The sequence below is a fragment of the Melampsora larici-populina genome (genome assembly GCF_000204055.1).
Source record: "Melampsora larici-populina 98AG31 unplaced genomic scaffold MELLAscaffold_69, whole genome shotgun sequence".
NCBI lineage: Eukaryota > Fungi > Basidiomycota > Pucciniomycetes > Pucciniales > Melampsoraceae > Melampsora > Melampsora laricis-populina.
The window spans coordinates 233,498-254,728 of record NW_006768833.1 but is presented as its reverse complement, the minus strand read 5'-3'; the positions used below and the strand labels follow the sequence as shown (position 1 = coordinate 254,728).

The 21,231-nt window shown below is 38.3% G+C and overlaps 5 protein-coding genes across 5 annotated transcripts; 2 read left to right on the top strand and 3 right to left on the bottom strand.

Moving 5' to 3' along the window:
• Positions 1 to 717: 717 nt before the first annotated feature.
• On the top strand, positions 718 to 1,598 carry MELLADRAFT_79473 (uncharacterized protein; the record flags this gene model as incomplete). The annotated part of the gene is made up of 2 exons (XM_007417176.1): positions 718 to 1,347; positions 1,428 to 1,598. The coding sequence occupies one exon, from the start codon at positions 795 to 797 to the stop codon at positions 1,314 to 1,316; it is 522 nt and encodes a 173-aa protein (XP_007417238.1).
• Positions 1,599 to 2,764: 1,166 nt separating this feature from the next.
• Positions 2,765 to 4,832, bottom strand: MELLADRAFT_50691 (uncharacterized protein; the record flags this gene model as incomplete). The annotated part of the gene is made up of 6 exons (XM_007417144.1): positions 2,765 to 2,813; positions 2,888 to 3,025; positions 3,171 to 3,419; positions 3,504 to 4,013; positions 4,110 to 4,135; positions 4,358 to 4,832. Coding segments are annotated over 6 exons (1,419 nt in total), but the record flags the coding sequence as incomplete, so codon positions are not given.
• A 9,047-nt stretch (positions 4,833 to 13,879) lies between these two features.
• On the bottom strand, positions 13,880 to 14,737 carry MELLADRAFT_112683 (uncharacterized protein; the record flags this gene model as incomplete). The annotated part of the gene is made up of 3 exons (XM_007417201.1): positions 13,880 to 14,338; positions 14,429 to 14,592; positions 14,650 to 14,737. The coding sequence occupies 3 exons, from the start codon at positions 14,735 to 14,737 to the stop codon at positions 13,880 to 13,882; spliced, it is 711 nt and encodes a 236-aa protein (XP_007417263.1).
• A 532-nt stretch (positions 14,738 to 15,269) lies between these two features.
• MELLADRAFT_73383 (uncharacterized protein) lies at positions 15,270 to 17,432 on the top strand (the record flags this gene model as incomplete). The annotated part of the gene is made up of 5 exons (XM_007417166.1): positions 15,270 to 15,638; positions 15,717 to 15,859; positions 15,927 to 16,571; positions 16,647 to 16,815; positions 16,885 to 17,432. 5 exons carry the CDS (start codon positions 15,497 to 15,499, stop codon positions 16,935 to 16,937), a joined length of 1,152 nt encoding a protein of 383 aa, XP_007417228.1.
• Positions 17,433 to 18,164: 732 nt separating this feature from the next.
• Positions 18,165 to 20,104, bottom strand: MELLADRAFT_68565 (uncharacterized protein; the record flags this gene model as incomplete). The annotated part of the gene is made up of 9 exons (XM_007417155.1): positions 18,165 to 18,206; positions 18,312 to 18,395; positions 18,490 to 18,629; positions 18,730 to 18,978; positions 19,075 to 19,161; positions 19,258 to 19,315; positions 19,416 to 19,577; positions 19,649 to 19,738; positions 19,835 to 20,104. The coding sequence occupies 9 exons, from the start codon at positions 20,102 to 20,104 to the stop codon at positions 18,165 to 18,167; spliced, it is 1,182 nt and encodes a 393-aa protein (XP_007417217.1).
• Between the last annotated feature and the right edge of the window lie 1,127 nt (positions 20,105 to 21,231).

The following is a 21,231-nucleotide window of genomic DNA, read 5'->3' as shown; positions in this document are numbered from 1 at the left end:
ACAACTTGAGAATCAAAAAACTCAAAATCAAGCTTTGATTCTGAATGAGATTGATGTGAATTCGAAACCATCAAGTTCGGTTCTTACTCCTACTGACTGTATCAAGCGACCACCACGCAAGCGACCAGTACAACAACCCAAAAACTCATCACAACTCATCAATCCAAGTTTGGGAAGCTCAAATCAGATCACAAATCGTTATATACCTCAAAAGTCTTCTATATCTGCTATACCAGATTGCCTCATACCTGGTCTTACATCAAATCAAAGCAGTCTGAATAGAATTTCTTCCCTAAATTATAATTCCCAACCAAGCCCAATTTTCGATTTCGATATCACCAAGGCTATTACTACTAACAGCACATCATCTGTGAATTTAATTGAAACTTCATCAAAGGTTATACAACTCTTTCCTAGTTATCATGACGATTGGAGTTCGATTGTCAAGTTACAAAATAATTTAAATTATACTACTTCGGATGAAGATGAAGATGAGAATGATGATCAGAAATTAAATAATTTCAATCCGATATCCTCAACACTACCTACTATTGTCTTAATTCCTCCAAGTCCTAATTTGGATCCAAAAAATATTGAAGAAATAGAGAGATCTGAAGAAATCAAAGAAGAATTCTTAGATGGTAAGTTATCACTTTTTTCCAATTAATCCGATTCTACTTACAAACCACTGATTGATTTTTTTCTTGCTTTTGTTAGAAGACAGAACAGATTCTTTAAACCAATCAGAAGATAATCCTAATCCAGAATTCTCAAAAGAAATTGCAGAACTTCTCATGGGTTGGAGTCCTTGGTCATACGCATCGCTTAGTAAGACCTTAGTAAATCAAAACCAAACCCAAGAAATCGATCCAATTCAACCCCCTCAAAAAGTCGAAGAACAAACTCAAACTCAAACTCAGAAAGATAAAATGAGATTTCAAGGATTTAAAATCTTCAAAAAAACTCCTCATCAAGAAGACAAATCAACCCCAACCACACCAACCACACCAACCAGACGTAAACTAAAAAAATCCAGACCAACCTCCAAACCAAAACCTCAAACCAAATCCAAAAAACAATTCAAAAAGAATTTATCAATTAAAGTTATACCTGATAGTCAAACAGAAGCAGAAGCCATCATTCAATCAACTTATTCTAATATAATCTCAAATACAAATTATACTTCAAATGATTTCTTTCATGATCAAATCATTACAAGAAAACCTAAATTGATTTCACTTGAATCTGCACAACAAGCTCAATTTGGTCGTAATACTAATACTGATACTAGAGAAATGATTGGAGTGGCCAGATGATTTGTTCTGTTTGTGAGTGTTTTAATGTTAAGTAAGTTTGATTCTTTTTTTTAAGTTAATCTTCTTGGTACTTATCCTTGTTTTCGATACTTGTTCCTTTGGTCTTCCAAGCACCAGAAAGTTTTTTATTCGTCTTTCATCTTTTATTTTTTTCCCATAATTAATCAACCTATTCAATTCTTTTGATACCTTGAAGGACAACATATTTTCTTATTTTTCTTCTATTCTTTTGTGCTTGCATTTTTGAATTTGAAGTTTCTAATAATCATTTTATATTCTTTCCCAGTTTACACCTCGTTTTGGTGAAAGTTGGTTACAGTCTGTGACTGAACCCTTCAAATTGAATGGACCAGATGATTTTATGTCTTACTTCTAAAGTTATGTAACGATATCATGGGAGTTTATTGAATTTCAAGAGCTTGTAATCTTTTTTGTAAAGTGATATAATCGATAATGAAGTTCACGTTGAAAAAAAAGTAACCATGAATTCACAAAAAGAATCCAATCAAGTTGCCAATTCATGATTTGATGATTTGCAAAAGACATGTATGAAGCATAACAAAGAGAGGTATATGATCATAATAATTCAAAGTCCATTTATAGAAAAACAAAAGTAAAAACGAAATATCAAAAAGTGAGAAAAAAGATGATTGATTAAACGTTGACCAAAAAGAAAATGATGAGAGGAACAAAATGACGATTTAAATGATAAGATGATGATGATGATATATTTACAAAATTCTACGGATTTCACAAAATTGATGATCTTCAACTTTTTTGCAAACAAAACAAAAACATAAGAAACCTAAAAAAACAATCAACAAACAAACAAAAACTCAATAAACTCTAATGCACATCTATCTAATCTCATCCTACATTCTCATTGGTATCAATTCCTTTATTCGAATTCACTCTCGTTGACCTTCTAACTTGTTGTGGTCTGCTCCCTTCAGATCCGATCTTAGGTTTACCTTCTTTAGATTTACCTACCCTACCTCTTTTTTTCTTTTTAGGACTCATTTCGATTATAGGAGAAGGAGGTGTAGGAATTCGATCATCTTCTAATTCTTCTCCATTCAATGTGATTTCTGAACATCTTCTATTTTCTTCTTCTTCACCTTTGATTTGAATCAAAGTCTTCAATTTACCTATCCTCTAGGAAACACACACACACATCAAGGCAAAACAAAAGAATTCTTAGTTGAATTAATGTATGTTTCATAGTTTAATTTTGAAAAAAGGTACCAAGAGATACCTCTGTTTCTAATCTTGTTTCTAATCTTGAGATTTGTCCTTTAAGATCTTCTAATTCTTGTTCATGACTCCTTTTCAAATCCATGATCTACTCTCAAACCAAAACCAAATGATCAGTGCCTTTTCTTTACATTTTCATATATACATCCAGTCTTGAGTTTTACTCACTCTTTCTTCTTCTTTTTCTTCCATTTCCCTAATCGTCGTATTCAAATTTTCAATCTCAGCTCTCAATTCAAACACCTACAACCCAAATGAAAAATTCCTTTTCGTCAAAAAACATCGCCAAATCAAGAAACAGGAATAAAGTCTCGTACTTCTCCAGCATGTGTATCTTCAGACTCAGCTAAAGTGGCTTCAAGTTTAGCAATCGTAAGATGAAGTTCTTGAGAATCTTGTGATCTTCCGTCTCCTTCTAGTTTAACCTCTGGTTCCACCACATCTTTTTTCGTATGCTATATACCAAAGAAAGAAAAAGTTAGAGCAGACTAACAAACTGACTGGTTAAACGACTTGAAAGCCAAGTCAAACAACTAAAAAATTCAAACATACAGCAGCAGCTGAAACGCTATCACCAAATAATAACTCCTTCCAACTAACTTTAGAACCAGGTGTAGAATTAGGAGTAGCAATAGCCACTTCAGATAGTCTAGAAGCTCTTTTAACAGTCGATCTTCTTCGTGGTCCAATCGTAGCAGCTGTACTCGGACTCAAAGCGTGTTGATCGATTGTGACTTGATTAGCATATGAACTATGTGGTGATCCAGTCAAGATCAACCTTCGCAAATGATCATGTTGTTCTTTCAGTGGTGTTCTTAGTGTTTCTAGTTCTGCTAATTTGCTTTCATACTTTGCGTTTTACATTTGGAGACAAATATCAATGCCTAGAAAGAAAATATCAAACCGAAAAGAAAATAACACTCGAGTACTTACATCATCACAGATCTTGGCGGCCCCATCAGCTCTTTCAATAGCTTCATCACGTTCACGTTCAAGTGCCTCAGTATAATCAGCATTAGTTAAAAGAGCAGCTTGAAGTTCCAAAACCTTAGATTCTAAAGCTTGTAATAAAGTAGCCCGATCGACCACCTGACCTAATTCAGCTTTAGTGACCACTTTTTTAGCACCAGCAGCAAATCTTAAAGTAGAAAGTGTTTCAACTTCACAATCTGGATCAGGTGAAATCGTACAAAGAAAAGCCACTTTAGCATTACCTGAAAGTGAAGTTTGTAATAATCTAGTTAATTGTGAGTTTCGATATGGAATATGTAGTAATCTATGTTTTTGACTATTTGAATTACTTGAAGAAGTTGAACTACTTAATTCGGTTAAACTTGAGACGACTGTTTGAAGTGCTAATAATGATTTTTTTATATAACCTGCTTCTTTATTTCTTGCTTCGTTATCTGTTAATTTCTCGGATCCAGCTAGATCCACAAGGTTCTGGAATTCACCACACAAAAGAAAAGAAACAAATTAGTTATCAAGAAGAACCGGATTCTTGAAGGTGATCTGTTGATTGATGGAAGAAAACTTTACCAATTGACTGATTCTAATGCTACCATCTGGTGAAGGATTAGGTTTATTGGAAAGTTGTTTAAACCGAGCAACACTAGGTGTGATAGGAAGTTTACCAGGTCCAGTACCAAGAAACATTTCAGCATCTAAAGTTTCATGATTTCCTTCATGAGTATGAGAAGATGAATCCGTCGAAAGATGTTGACGAGATTGAGTATTAAGTGTAACTTCTCGAATCGAATCTGAAGTAATAGGAAATCCAATCTGACCAATCACTGGTCTACTTTCGATCACCAAAGAAAGGATTGCATGAGCTCTAGAAGACCTTTGATTCCATTCAGTTGATTCAATCTTTCTTCTCGATTCTCCCAAGATCAATAAATTCATCACATCTTCTGCATCAGCACAAGGTGTGGAAACTAATGGTCTAACAAATATTCTACCTTGACGATCTTCATGTATCTTTGGTATCGAATTGGGTTGTTGATCAATCGAAAGTAAATCTACTAATTGTTCATTATAAATTTCTAAATATGAAACTCTAATCACATATTCTCTTTCTTGATCTTGTTCAATTAAATCAAACACATCATCTATCGCTCTAGGTACGATTCCGATTTCTTTTTCACTTCCAATCATTGAATGACTCTTTCCACTGCCTGTAGCTCCATATGCAAATAATGTGGAATTATAACCTTCTACTGCATCTCGAATCATAGGTGCTAAATGTGTTTCATAAATTTCTCCCGTAGTACTTGAAGGTGTATGAACTCCATCTGTTTGTATGTTATGAATTGATGTAAGGAAAATGTTTGATTAGATAAAGGGTGCTGTTTCATTTGGAAATAAGATTTGAATGAGAAGGCTTAGAAATGGATGATGTGATCATTTGAAAAAGTGACTGACCAAACGTGTACCAAGATCCACCAGCCAAAATTGAAGCTTGATCAGGTTGAAGTGTATAAGGACATTCGACTGGTTGATCGTAAAGAGGAATGGCTCTTATACGAGATACCAAATTAGGGGAAGGACAAGCTCGATCTGAAGTTTGGAGTCCAACTTGTAAAGTAGGTCTAAGTCTGAGTAAAACATTCATTCGAAACAAAGTCAAGAGTTAGTTTTTCAGATTCATATGCAGGGATGAGATTGAAAGCGGGTGAAGTTACCTAACAATGACTTTAATATTTTCTGGATCATGAGTCCTTAATGAGTTTTGTTTTGAATTAAGAAGTGGTCTTGATGGAGTTTTATTGGATTCACTCATATCCAATTAATCGATCGATCCGTTTCCAAATGATTTGATGTTGAAGGTGATTTCCTTGTTTGGAAGTTTGAAGAGTTTACAAAACTTGAGATTGGTCCTGTAGTTTTCTTTTGATTAAGTTCTCCCAAGGTTTTGATGATCAAATTGATATTTTTAGATTTCGACTCCCCCAATCTCATTCTTCCCTTTAACTTATGTAAATATTCAATCAGTCCCATTCAGCTTCTCAATGGGGCACATCAATCAACCCTCTTTAACCACCCCTCTTGCAAGCAACTCACTGAAAAATTCTGTCTAGGCCCAAGGCTGGCCAAGGAAACCTTTCACTTCTGAGCAAGTTTGGTTTTATAACTTCTGATCTTTGCAAAATAAATTATTGTGGCTTCAGATGAACAAACAAATTAAAGACCCTTTGAATTTCTTTCTTGGTAAACTTTGGCACTAAAATCTAGCTGCCATGGATGCAATGCACACATGCTTGTGTTGATATGTGATTATACATAGTAGGTCATAGTCTTCTTTCTTTTCCAAATGCACCTTGCAAAGCTTTGAGGTTTATCAAATGAAACTTCAAAGCAGCACTTGGAATCACCTTCAGATATTTTCCTGTACTTTCAAGACTATCTACAAAATCATTAGACTTGAGTCTCACATTGAACCAAGAGGAGTGTGTACAGGGAGATAATAAAACTTCCACATAGCCTTAGCAATTGGGTTCATATATTATATAGGATTGCAGTTACCCTAACTGGCATGTAAAATAAACAATTCCTTGAGGGGTGAAATTGTAGATCCCACTACCATTGCCCAACTTTAGACACGGTCCCCATAGACATTTTATTGGCAAGGCTCAACATATTGTTGGAGGAATATCATTGGATTGGTTTCAAGTGTAGAGTGCAGGTCATTCAGGTTGTTGGTGTGGAGGAAGAGGACATGAGGGTGGTGCCAGTGGTAGGAAAGGACCAGGAAAATGCAAGGAGGTAGAATTGGAGGCCAAAGTTGCAGCATCAGAAGGTGCTTTAACAGGTAACAATTCAAGGGTGGACTGGTCCAAAGAAGGCAGTGCTTGAGACACTGCAAAAATAATGTATTTTTCCAAGGTGAAAATGATTGAGTTTAATGCACAAAATGATTAACAGTGCAGAATTAATGCAGAAAAATGCAGAATTAATGCAGAATTGATGCATTTTTGATCACTTTGTGAAATAAATGTAATCATTTTTCACCTTGTAAAAATACATTATATTCACAGTGAGAGTGACTGATGTGCCAACCTTGGGCAATAGTAGGGCCAAATAGTGAAGGAATCAAATTCTTTACAACCAAGTTCAAAGAACTTGACAGATTCTTGTGTGTTTACATCTATTTCCCTATCAAGACTTTCTGTGCCACTTCCCCCAACCCTGATCATACCCAAGCTCATGTGTTGATCAATTGTGCTTTGACACATGTGGTACTGGGAATTGTTTCTGATGAGTTTAACAGGCTTGCAGGTATCAACCCAGAAAACTTCCAGAGAAGTAGATGGCATCAACTGAGTTTTGTGTACTGTTGCACAGGATTCTGAACTATTCATTGAAAAAAAATGAATCAAAAACAAGATATTTAGTTACCCAAATCAAAGACTCATACAATGCCATTCTTTCCATGGCTGCACAAGAATATTCATTGTATGTATTGATTAAAAGAATGGAAAACCATGTCTCAAAGATCTACCACACAGCATCACAGCCATCAACTAGGCTTTTCCCAACCCAAAAAAACACCTCAGATTCCCTTGGGGCCCAGAAGGGGATTGCTAGGGAAAGCTACAAGGGGGCTGTTATTTTATCTGACATCACACCCCTGAAATGTGAATCCAGAAATCTTAGAGCACCCACTATATTGAGGGTGTTTTATTGTACTTGTTGTGGTCCCAAGCACGATGGGGTGTAATTTACCAACAATAAATTACTGTGATTCAGGTGATCCCACAGTGGCAAAGTCACAAATTGAAATATCATATATTTTTGAAAATATGTCCAAAAAAATCACATCTCAATGCCTGCTTGATTGAAAAGAACAATTGATTCTCTTTTTAAGTCTTTGAATGACAACAAGGAGAAACAAGACCACAAGCAAATAGCCTTTGATTTCCTCTTCAATAAGCCTCCTATACCTCCACCACCTCCCCAGAATTGTATCCACAGATATCAAGAAATTGGGTTTGGTGTTTGAAGTTTTAGAGGCAGGTGGTGAAACCAACATGTTGAAGGGGAAAGTCAAAAGGAGATAGTCAAGTGTGAGTTGCTGAAGTGGTGAGCCAACAAAGTTTTGGGAGCAGAGTTCAAAAAACCAAGTCATGGATGACCTGGTTGACTGATTTGATGTGTCAAATCCTAAGATAAAACATGAATCAAGCTTGTGTAAAGTTATACAAGCTTGATTCATGATTTGATGCAGCCAAATGGACCGTGAGTCTAAGACAGGTCCATATTGGACCTGTGTAAGTTTTAGCAGTAAAGCTATGATAAAACTCATGTTTGCTGCACCCATAGTGGGTGCTCTTACCTTACAAACTATCCCCACCACAGAGAAAGAATGTACATTTTCTACCACAGGATAGATCCAAAATAGGAATCAACAAAGGCCACATCCAACCTCATATCCCAAAGCTCCAACTGTAGAAATGGTGTTGCCTGATTAGACAAACACTCCAGATTGCCTTGAGGACCAGATGGGGAAAGCTAGGAATGTTGATGAGTGGGCCATCTTGAGAACAAAGATTAAGCCCCCACAAGGTGAGTTTTTTACCAAAAAGACCCATACCCATGAATCAGTTGACAAGCTTCAATGTTCCAGATACAGTGCTGTCCCATTGCCATGCGCAGCAAGTGCCTCCTGGAATGTGTTGGCAGAATTGGCTGCAGACAAAGCAAAATATCAACCAGTAAAATCAACAGAAGAATTAGTCCTGACTTGCTATCAATGGTTTGTCAACATGGTCAAGAAAAGCAGCATGATAATATCTTACCTCCTCACATCCATTGTTATTTCCAAGTTGACCTAATTGCTGGTGCAACACCTCAGGCAGGTAAGATGATCCCATAATCCCCAGCGGAGGAAGCAGCACTAGACACAATGATCAATGAGGAACTTGCAAAGAGTACAACACAACGCACAATGTCACCCTGGGCAGCAGTTGTCAGGGTGGCTACCTTAAAAGGTCACTGTTAAGGTCTAGTACTTACACAGTAGGTTCCTGACTACGTATTCCTCTGGGTACGTGGAATACACAAGATCGTGATAATTACCTAGCACGAATAATACACGGGTTATTAGTATACCAATTAGATTATAACTAGTATTTGTCTTGGTTTAAAGAAATCCACGGGCCTACTGTGGAAACAGTAGAGGATGGTCAATCCTAGACCCGGGTTTTATATCTGAAGCTTGAAGCTTAGATTTGCCTGCTATTAGAAATAGACAGGGATCTCGGCCAACTATACGTTGCGAGAACTGCGGTATTTACCAAGTAGAACTAAACTTACTTGGGATCTAGTAAGAAAAAGGTGTCTTGACGAAAAAACTGAATCTGGAATGATTGAAGGCTTAGAGCGGGATATCGAAGCAGGGTAGCTAACTAGTTAACTACGGTGTATCAAGCGAGAAAAGAATTTATCAATATATGAGTAACTGATCCGCTAATCTGAATAAGAGAGTTGTTCGTACGTTTATTTTACGATAATTCAAGATGATAGAAATCTGTTTTAGGGAACTACTTTTAAGAAGTGGAACAAAGGAAGGGTTAGAGTTTTAAAGTAAGTAACTATAAATTTCTAATGGTTCATTTGCTGGACCTTTTTGGAAGAGAGCACTAACTGTTTCTTTTAATCTAGAAAGGTAAAATTCGATGCCCTTCTTCTCGTTTGCGCGAATAGGGACTTCTTATAGTTTTTCCTCAATAAGATTGGGCTCTGTGATGATTTAGCTAGTATCTAGTTCTCCCTCCGTGACAGGTAAGTTTTATGTAAATTCTTTATAGACTAAAGGTTTGACCAACACCACCGGCGCTCCGCTCCGCTTCGCTATATCTTGAAATTTTGCCAGCGGAGCGATTCAGCGCTATGATAAAAAGCTAATCGCTCCGCTATCTTTTTTGAAGTGCTATGACTTCTGAGAGTGGTGCGATCTTTTGGATCGCTCCGCTCCGCTTTGGGAAAATTTCACGTTTGAAAGCGCCTAAAAGCGCTGTCAGGAATCTTAAAAATGTCAAAGAGAAAAAAGAAAAGAAAAATACGAATATGGTGAGTAGGACTTTGATTAAGATTAATAAACTTATCAATAAAGAAATCAGTGCCAGCTAGTAATCTATCTTGATCAGTTGCATGTGATGGTAATGTTTCAAAATCAAGAAAGTAATTTTTGATTTTTGAATCTTTTAATGATCTTTAAACAAATCAATTTTATTTCAAGATAAAATTATAGAAGTTTTTGTAAACGATCTTGAATTACAAATTGAATCAAATCAAGAACGATGTAAAAGAATTCTTGAGTTCTCCAGAAGCCGTAGATGGAATGACATAACTTTAAGGGTGATTGGGATCATATAAAAGCTTGATTTCATTCTATCAACCCGTGGGATTCTCTTGATTGTGCATTGAAGTGATTTGTTTTCCAAAAAGCCTGAAGAACCCACCCAAATGCACCTGATCCGAGTTTCTTTTTAACATCAAACTCAGCTCGTTTTACATTTATGTTAATAGTCTTCTATCAACTTCGCTCTATCTTTTCACAGTCTTGGATCGAATTTTATTCAGTCATTGATTTAGATGTGACTTCTCTTAGGACTTTATGGGCAAAGGTTCTTCAAAGTGATAATTGTAGGCATGGTGATCTCAGCTCAAATGCATGCTAGTTGTCTACCCACATAAGGTGGCTTTATTATTCTTTCTTATTTGATGTCTTAGTAATTGTAATGAACGTTTCTGCGCTTAGTTCTATTGATTATCTTACATAACCTTTAAAGGACTTTGTACAATAATTTCATCATCACTGTGATGATCATGATTTTATGTCAATCTTACGTCCTTCACGAATCACAAGTTGTTTCCTGATTCCTTCTTGTATAAATCATGCATGAGTGATGAAAGGGACCATTATCTTGACTAGAATACCAGAAAGTCTATTTTCATTGAAAAGGGCTTTGTGCAACTATTTACCTGGAAACTCCCAATCATCTCAACAAAAGGATTTATCAAACAAAGAGAAAGGATACTGATCACGCCCGATATCATGACTTGTTTGAAATACCCTTTGCTTTGAAATTATTACCTTACTTCAGAAGAATAAATATCCAAATTAAGAACAATAATACCGCATTCAAAAGGCAAATGTGTTTGTATGACTCTCACGCTACAACTCCAACCAAAACAGTGTCCATCAATCTGATTTGTTGTTTTCTAAAATTTCTTTTTCTCTGATCACAGAGACAGAGCAAATTCCTGCTTTCATAGCTACACATCTAATTATTACTGAACCAGATTCACCTTCCTCTAATGGTCTAAAATTATCAAACATTCAATCTTCCATCAATATATTCAAAGATTTGAAAGATTCAACATCATATCATCCAATCCGATAATTTCATTTCCAATCACTCCGAATTCAAAGACACCAGTTTTTCTTAATCTTTCACATGAGTTCACCAAAACGACTTCAATCCAAAGGATTTCACCCACCTTGATTCTTTTTACTTGATTTCTTAGCACCAAACTTGTACTAACCATTCTGTCTCCTTGATTTTTATTAGGATCTAGTCTCTTATAATTATGATAGTTTAAGAATTGATTAATGTTTAATCTAAGACCAGGTGATAATTCATCTTTTCATTTTATATTATCTGGTGAGATTTGTAAATTAGAATTATGATCATTGATAGTTTCTGTAGGAGCGTGATCAAAGGTGATGGAAGTGGTGAGGTTGATGATGATCTACTACCACTATTACGACTATTACCTCGAAGATGTTGATTATTGCCAAGTTTTTGATTATTCCGTTTATTATAATTCAAATATCCATCAGCTTCTATGGAAGGTGCAATAGAGAGGGTTCACTTATTTTTCAAAGAGAAAAGAAAAACTCAACTGATACTCTCTAGTATGATCAAAACATTGACGTACACCAGGATCATTCCGAAGTAAATAGAAAGATCTAAATCTTGTTCTTCAATTTGAGGAGGTAAAGAAATGTCGTTGGTGCTATGAGGGTGTGAAGGTGAATGTTTGGTGAGATCGTTATGTACATATTGACAAAAACCACGATAACACATGCTCTGAAGCGCTATGGGGCGCTCTGAGGCGCCCTGTTGTTATGCGCTCGGGGTCGCTGTGGCGGTCCATAGCACAGCGAGAAACCGCTATAGAGAGCGGATCTCAAAACCGCTATATTTTTCTGGGTTTCACCATAGCTATAGTGAAACCCGGGACCCGCTATATGGAAAAAGGCCTAGCGCGGGCGGAGCGCGCGCTATGCTACCGCTCCGCTGCCGCTATCTTGGGCGGAGCGCCGGTGGCGTTGGTTTGACTTTTAAGTGGTTCTTGTAATTTTTTATTCTGATTATATTGCCAGTTAACTCTCCTTGATCTAGTTTGTTTACGTAGTGGGCTACTCTTTGGTCCTTCCGGGTCTTTACTTGCTGTTTTTCTCCTCCCGAGTACGTTATCATAATCTTGGTAAGTGATATCTCAATTCATTCTTATTTCTATTTCGTTTCTTGTTGACACTTCTTTTCTTTAGTTCCTTTTAATTTTCTCTCCTTAGTTGAAGAAATATATATGTGTGTCTTTGATATATTCTCTTGGAGATTTCTTTAGTATTCGTGTTAGTTTTCTAGTAGACCTTTGAGACTAGGTCGTTTAAGATGTTATTATTATTTTTTGCTTTTATTATTTTATTTTGAATCTTTGAGACTGGATTCTTATGTTGTAATTTTGTTGAGAGAATTTCTCTTAACTCGTGTATGATACTTAAAATGAAATGTGATGGTATGATTTTGAGAAGTTCTTTTGGTGATTTCTCAGCTAGAAACACTCGAGGACTGACAGCAGTAGTACCAGTCTTGTTTGCCGGAAAAAAGATGGAAACTTATGGCCTTGCTTTGATTACCGAAGGTAAACTCGGTAACCGTGAAAAATGCATACCCCTACTATTGACCATGGAGTTGGTAGACAGCCTACATGATGCGAGAAATTTCACCTCCCTTGACATGCGTAACAGATACAATAACCTAAGGGCACGTTCACTTAAGGAATTTCTGACCAGAAATCACATTCTGTAAAATTCTTAATGCAAAAATGAAACATACACCACCAAATAGACACTTTAAATTTTGCAGAATGTGATTTCTCACCAGAAATTGCTTAAGTGAACGCGCCCTAAGAGTCAAGGAAGACATTGTGAAGAAGTTGGCATTTATCTGTAAGCAGGGCCAGTTGGAGCCACTCACAATGCCGCTTGGCGCAACTGGAGGGCCAGGCTTCTTTCAGTTCTTCATATCGGAGATTTTTTGGCACAAGATAGGCAAAGACCTTGCGGCGTATTTCGACAACCCCCCATTTATACATCAGAGGGTTTAGACCACGACAAAGTCGTAGAGGAAGTCCTTCGGATCCTGCAATCACACAGCATATGGCTCAAGCCCAGGGAAATTCAAATTAGGAAAATGATTACCAGCGAGCTCCAGCGACTGGCCGGCGCCAAAGGACGTGTCGCAGATCCAACGCCTCCTTGGCTTCGCAAACTTCCACCAAAGGTTTTTGAGCGGATCTCCACGTATTACGAGACCATTCCCTGATCTTACCTGTGACGAAATACCCTTTAGGTGGAGTGATGCACAACAACAAGCATTTGATACTTTGGGGACATCCTTTACCACAGCCCCCGTCCTGAAGATCGCCAACCTGTATAAGCCATTCGTGCTTGAGTACAATTGCTCGGACTACGCCCTTGGAGCAATCCTATCACAGAACAACAATGAGGGAGTACTTCACCCTATTGCATTTAAAGATTCTAGTTATCTCAATCACTCGCCTTTTTTCGTGTTTATTTTGCGGTTGAAATCCCAGACAAAAACATTATAAAAGGAGAATGATCTGTGAGACAGTGGTGATTTACATTGAAGTGGTATTCCAGTTGCTCAAAGGTGACCATGAACCAGTCAGAACGGATGGCTAACAGTTCAAGTGAGAGTATGTTTTTGAACAAGTTAGAATTATGTAGTTAGTGAACTTTCAGGCGATAATCAACACAGAGAAGGTCTATTTATTTACAACGGTAGGTGCCAATAAGCCTAATTTCTCGATGGTATGCGTCTCCTCTTTTTCCAAATAAGTAGTCCCAATTTGAAATGAGCAATGCATCTTTTGTAAGCTATCTGAAATTACTCAACCGAAGTCATACATTTTCAGACGCCCCAAAAAAGACTTTCAGGTAAAAACAGCATCAAACGAATCTAAAGAGACTTTAGAGAAAGATTTGGGAGATGTTAACATTGATTCTTATGAGATTCTTCCATAATTTTAACACCTGATGAGGTTCCAATCCGATTGGCTCCAGCTTCAATCATCTTCACACAATCTTCCCAAGTTTTGATTCCACCACTCGCTTTGACTCCTATAGCTTCTGGCAAGCATCCTCTCATTATTTGAAGATGTTCAGGTTGAGCTCCTGGACCTGTAAAACCTGTTGAGGTTTTTACAAAGCTTACACCGTCAATCGAAGCTAAGATTTGGGAGACTTGTCGAATTTGTTCAGGTTGTAACAAGCTGGTTTCAATGATGACCTTCAGTGGGATAGAGGCTGTTTTGAGCTCATTGACCACGGCTCCTACGTCTTCTTCGAGCGTCTTGACTGCCTTTGATGGATCACTGAGATATTTTCCTACGTTCATCACCATATCGATTTCACCAGCTCCATCTTCCAAAGCCGTCTTGGTTTCGTAAGCCTTTTAAAAGTCAGGCAAGGCATATGATAAGAATATCAGTTGTTCTTCGAAATTTCTTTGCATTTGTAGATCAGTATCAACAACTCGCACTTTAATCTTCTTCGAATTCGCACCCAAAGGGAATCCAATCACTGTACAAACTAACACGTTTGTACCTTTTAATAAATCAACACATTTCTTCACCCAACAAGGATTTACACAAACTGATTTAAATTGATATTTTTTCGCTTCTTCACATAATTGAGTGATATCATCTAGCAAATCAAAGAACGATAAGTTTCATGATTTATGAAATGAAAGAATGGACTCACTTTCAGTAGCATTTGGCTTTAAGATTGTGTAATCGATGAAGCTGGCTGGGTTTGATTGAAAAGCCGATAATCGAGTCGTCATATTCATGATGCCCGGCGAGACGTTGGTGAATTTTCTCAATTTTGAGTGCTGTGATCGCGGGGTGTTCAGAATGACGGGTACTTTATGACGTCAAGTATCAAAGAGAGCGTGATGAGTAGTCAATACAGGTGAATGACGTCATCGGTTTGGTGGTCTAGTAGTATGATTCACCCTTAGGGCAGGCCTTCTCTTCTGGAGCAGGTCCGATCTGGGTGAGGTCCCGGGTTCAATTCCCGGCCAGACCCTTATTTTTGTTCTTGGTTGCCAATTGTATTCACATCAACAGTGTCAAATTCGCAGAGTTGCCAGCTGGTTACCCTAATGCCAATGCTTCATTTTCTTTTCATCTTCATTTTGAATGATAGGAGAAAGATCTATTGATGATGAAGTGTTAGATGATGAATTGAAAGAAGCATGAAATTTGATTTGAACTTGAATGAGTTGAGTTGCTGCGTGACTGTGCATCAAGATTGAAAAAAATCATGAACTTTGACTTGGCTGTTGACTGTTTGTGTGTGATCGGTCAACTGTGTGTGGTTTTTCTCTCTTTACCGTTCGTCTCTTATTTAAACCCACCCGATCTAGATACACCTTTAAGATTCAATCCTCTCCTTCCTCCCTCTCGTCTCCTTCTCGTCCTCCTCACGATTTATTCTTTCCTCTCTTCTTCGACCATTTGCCATCTCTACCCTTTCATAGCCCTCCTCTCTCTCTCTTCTCCCTCCTCTCTCTCTCCCTTCCTCTCTCTCTTCCTCGCCTGTGAAAATGGCTACCGTCGCCTCTCCCACCCTCTCGAGCCCACCCGATAAATCCATTCGTAGCAATGGTCTTCCGATCAATTCTACCGGTGCTGGCGCTGATCCTACCTCCAACGTCACCTTACGATCCCTCGTTTCTACCAAAGAAGGTACGTTTTACCTTGTTGCTTAGTCACTCGAATATCTCGCTGACTCGTTACTTTGTCTCTTCTCATCTGCTCTTCCAGCTGGTGTGATCATTGGAAAGGGTGGCAAGACTGTCGCTGAGATCCGTGAACAGACCGGAACCAAAGCCGGTGTCAGTAAGGCTGTCCAAGGCGTTCATGATCGAGTCCTCAGTGTCAGTGGTGGCCTTGAAGGTGTTAGCAAAGTGAGTTTCTCATTTCTACATTCCTTGTTGAACTCTCATTGAGACTCATGCCTCAATTCTTCATCAGGCTTATTCGATCGTAGCCGATGCAATCTTGCAAAACCCATTGGCAGCCACCGATCCCTCACTCACCGTCCCACCTCCAACTGCCACGACGACAGCGATCCGAGTCTTGGTATCTCACAATCTCATGGGATCCATCATTGGACGACAGGGCTCTAAGATTAAAGAAATCCAAGACATCTCTGGTGTTCGAATGGTAGCCAGCAAGGAAATGTTACCTCAATCTACCGAGAGAGTCGTAGAGGTCCAAGGCAGCCCAGAAGCAATCCGAGTTGCGATTCATGAGATTGGGAAATGCTTGATGGAGGATTGGGAAAGAGCTCACGGAACCGTCTTATATCAACCTGGCGCACTAGGCCCTGATGGCGTCACAGCGGCGTATCCTGGTGGTGTCCTTGCTGGTGGATTCGGGGTTGGTGGCCAAGGCTATGGAAATGGTGGTGCTCGTCGCGCTGGGAGCGGTGTGCCGAGTGGTGGCCATATGGCAGGAGACCTTCCTGGAAGACGTCCCCACAACGGAACCTACCACTCGAACGGCAACGAGAACGGACATCGCTCGAGGGAAAATTCGCTCGCATCTGCGCCTGCTCCTGTTGCTGATCGCCTCCTACGTACCCAAAACATCTCGATTCCAGCTGATATGGTTGGCGTAAGTGATGTGTTCAATTGATCAGTCTGCTCTTCATAGCTATAGCTGACAGCTACTTCTGGTCTTTTACCACAGTGTATCATCGGCAAAGGAGGAGCCAAGATCAATGAAATCCGACGAATGTCAGGCTCCAGGATCTCTATCGCCAAAACTCCTCACGATGACACTGGTGAACGTATGTTTACGATTACCGGATCATCGGAAGCCAATGAAAAGGCTCTCTTCTTGCTTTACAATCAGCTAGGTAAGTGTTCAACTGCTCGTCAACTGCTCGTCTTCAGGGAAAACCTAATGCTTCGTCCCCCTACTTCAGAGAGCGAAAAGGAGCGCCGAGTTGGAACGGTCCAGGAAGAAGATAGCCAATAAAAAATCATTACTTACTCTGCTCTGATATCTTCCTTGAAACAAAACCTTATCACATGGCTAACACATAGCCTGATCACTACTTACCAAAGCAAAAGAAAAAAGCCCTTGTTATCATGACTCTTCTCCCGAATGAATCAAGTTCGAGCAAGGCCGTTTGTGTTATTTTGTCGCTTCTCTTCCCCCCGAGCTCTTTTTATCGTGGTATCTCATCTCATAACTCATCTATATTTCTCCTATCTCCCTTTTGTGTGCCTATCCATTGCCTGCTATATATATATACTTAAGCACACAATCCCAACAATAAAGCAAAAGGATGTACCACTCATAAGATTTGACTGATCTTCTATTGATGTATTTGCCTTGAGATTGTAAATTTGCTTTGGTTCTCCTTGTGAAGTCATCACGGTGAGGCAGATCTCCACCTAATAGATGCATCGCTTCGAAGCCAACTACGAGTTTCTGGGTATATCTGTCATCCTGACCAACACCGGTAAGTATAAACAAGGATAGCAACCCTGGGGTGTTTCTTTTGTAAGCTTCAATCTAAACTAGGATCCTTACCAGGTTCTGTCAGAGCAACCATTGTCTTTGGTTGATTGTACAGGGAAATATATCTATGAGAACAAATTTGTAGCCACCACACCTTGTCTGCCTTGTCAAAGATAAAGGCTGTAAATCCAAGCAGGGCAAATCTGGAATGATCTTCATGCCAAAAGCCGAGGGTATACAGGTTGTAATCAACCTATGAGAATGGTGAAGTTGATCAAGAATCAAGAAGAAAACTATTATAAGTGAAAACCGTGTTGGGAAACGACACAGAAAATTCAACAAACACAATGGACAATGTTTGATGCAAAGTTCTGAACAACAACCAGTGACAACTTTACTTGAAATTATGTTCAAAATTCTATGTGTGTTGGCCATGACTTTGACTGCGAAGTGAGTCAAGTCTTTGGAGAATTGTGGCACATTGAGAACCAGATAAGTAACTTGATGGTATATTAACCTTCAACTTCATATATCACATAGTCTCAATTTTCATAATGTGTAAGATAAACTCGGTATAATTAGATACCATACATCATTTGTCAAAACCACTATCAATAGGGCACTTTGATCATCAAGAATAATCTTACTACAATCACACCAATCAAGCTACTTTACAACTCATCATCATGAACATGTATAGATATATGTCTTCATTTGGAAAGATATCAAAGAAACTCCCTATTTAGATTTTTCCAAGACTTCTTCCGAAGGCTTGATAGCCTATAAGTAATCAAAAACAAAGCAATTTTGATTAGTTCAATGAACATCAATCTTTGTGACAGTCTGATTATCCCACATTCAAACTTTTTAGTATCAAATGCTTACCTGAGGATGTTTAACAAATCCGAATTTTCCAACTGAATCAAAATGCCAAGGAGTAACACCACCAAGAGCCGCATCCACACCAAACTGTTAAATCAAAACCATTGAAATCAATCAATGAAAAAAATCAAAAAATAGAAAAGAAAAAGAAAAGTATTAAAGGAAACTTTGGAAAGCTGACTTGATCATATGGAAATCCTAATTTAAAATCAGGTGTTTGAGCTTCGATCTCTTTTATATGGTCTTCTGTAAGACAAAGTGTCAAAGCAGTAATATTACTATTTAAATGTTCAATTTTTCTACCCCCAATAATCGGGAAAACTACAAAAGAAAACAAAAAGTTGATCAGTTCATAAAGCTTTCTTCATCAATCCATCCAAAAAAGTTATTCTTCAGGAAATCTTTAGTATCATGTACTAACCATAAGGAACTTTTTGTAATACATAAGCTAAAGCCACAGCAGTCACACAATCAGTTCCTAATTCTTTTCCAATCTTTTCTAAGGTTTCTGAAATCTTTCTTTCTAATTCATTTTGTTGACTTGGACCAGTGATGGATCTTAAACTTTCTCCATTGGCTGAACGTTTTTCTAAATCTGCTTTTGATTGAAATTTTCCAGATCCAAGTGCTCCCCATGGACATAAAGCCATTCCTTCAGATAAACACATAGCTATAGTAAAATCATGATTCCATTTTTGGTTTTGATCAATTCGCGTTTCTTGAAGCTTAATCGGTCATGCTCAATTTTTCAGGTTCAATTACTTACGAATAATTTCACGTTCAAAGTCTCGAAACATCGCACTCCATAGACCTTGATAAACAACAAATTGTGCAAGCCCATGGTCTCGAGCATCTAAACCCTCCTCCAAGAAAGTATGGACACAAAAAGAATTAACGATCAATTATCGAGTAATTGAGACTTGTCGAATTAAAAAGGATCAGAACGCACATTGATTCGCTTTTGAAACAATCCAAGCGGGAGTATCAGAGATACCCAAATAAAGAACCTATATACCAAAATCGATATCAAATCGTCAATTCCCTTCATGTTTCATTCATTCATTCCTTCTTGTATATATGAGCATGAAAAAAAGCAATCCTACTTACTTTTCCTTCTTTAACCAAATTATTTAAAGATTGCATCACTTCTTCAATTGAAGTAGTCCAATCCCACCAATGAAGATAAAGAACATCGATATAATTCGTTTGTAATTTTTTCAATGAATCTTCAACTGAAAGTCTTAAAGACTTGGTCGCATTACCCCCATACTATGCAAAAAAAAGGATTCGAATTGTGAGATTTATGTGATCAGTTTCCAAAGGTGTTATTATGGACTCACATTGACACGGATCTTGGTCGCTGGATCCTTTCCGCGATAGAAAGACGTGAATTTAGTAGCGATCACTATTTGATCTCGATTATTACGTTCCTTTTTTTGTCGAAAAATTCAAAAACCAATCTTTAGCAAATAAACTTGACTTGAACATACACAAAAAGCAATCTTCAATCTTATGATCTGACAAACCTTCATCCAAGATCCAATCCAACGTTCACTTTCTTCATCTTGATAACCATTAGCAGTATCAATAAAGTTTCCACCAAGTCTAACAAATTCATCTAATAATTTATAACTTTCGATTTGATTCATTGCTCCCATACCATACTCTCCCCACGCTTGTCCAATTGACATGGCACCTAAACATAATGGTGAAACTCTTAAACCTGCTTTAGGTGAAAGGATACGATAGATTGATAATGCCGAGGTTGGTGGTGGAGCTTTTTCTGGCCAAGGCATGATGAACTGTGTACTTTGGTTACCGTTCAGAGATACGAAGTAGGTTGAGAAGGTTTAGAGTTGAGAGATATCAATTGAAGACAAGGAAGGGTCATGAAAACCGAAGTTGCGGACTATGGTCTTATGTATGGACATACCCATGGACGATCCGATGGCGACTTGTCATCATGATATCATCACTTGTCAACTCATCATCTCATCTCCGCATTATCCGCATTCTTCTATACCCGATTTGCATGCATTCTGTAAGGACTTACATCTTCCTTCAATCACATATCCTTTAATCACCTCCATCAACAAGATCGACAAATTTGATTTCCTGGAAAATACTACCACAGCAGGCCACAGCCATTGTCAGTTTTGATAAAACAAGACCAAATCTTGGGTTGAACATTCAACCGTAAGTATAAAGAGTCACACCGTGGGAATTATTAAGTGTGAAAACCAATTGAGCAAAGTCGCGGTGACCGGGTCTGCAACTTTCTTCAATTGCGGATCTTGTTTGCCATAGGTTTGCTAGCTTGCCTCAAGCTGCCCTTGTGTTCTCCACTTGAGCTGAGTATGTCAACTTCGGGTATGTATGTACCCCAGCAACGCCCGAACCAATCCGACACGATACGACTTTTCGGAGGGTTTCCATGTCGTATTGGCCAACCCATATATTCAGACCAATACCCGACACGATATGAGGACAAAAAAAAATCCAAAAATTCGGTCGGCCATATCGTGTCGCTGAAGCGATACGAGCCGATACCGTACTTAAAGATTGGTTGCAAGGCTTTTCAAGTAGGAAAAAGCCAAATTGCCTCCATCCTGTATCGCGTCGCCGATACCCGATATGAGAAAAGGGGACTTCTCATGTCGGGTCGGGTGAAGCAATATGGAGAAATCCGACTTTTGATGTTGGATTGGCAACACGATACCAATACGATACCGACTTTTGTGTCGGATTAGTTTGGGCGTTGACCCCAGTCCACCTCATAACACTATCAGAATGCCCAAGAAAGCACAGACTAGTCGCCAATAAAGGGGTCAATCACCAACTGCCTCATCAAACACCAAATCAGGTGTTGAATCTGATAAGCTCCAAAAGAAAAAAGAATCCAAGTCAAAATCAACTTCATACC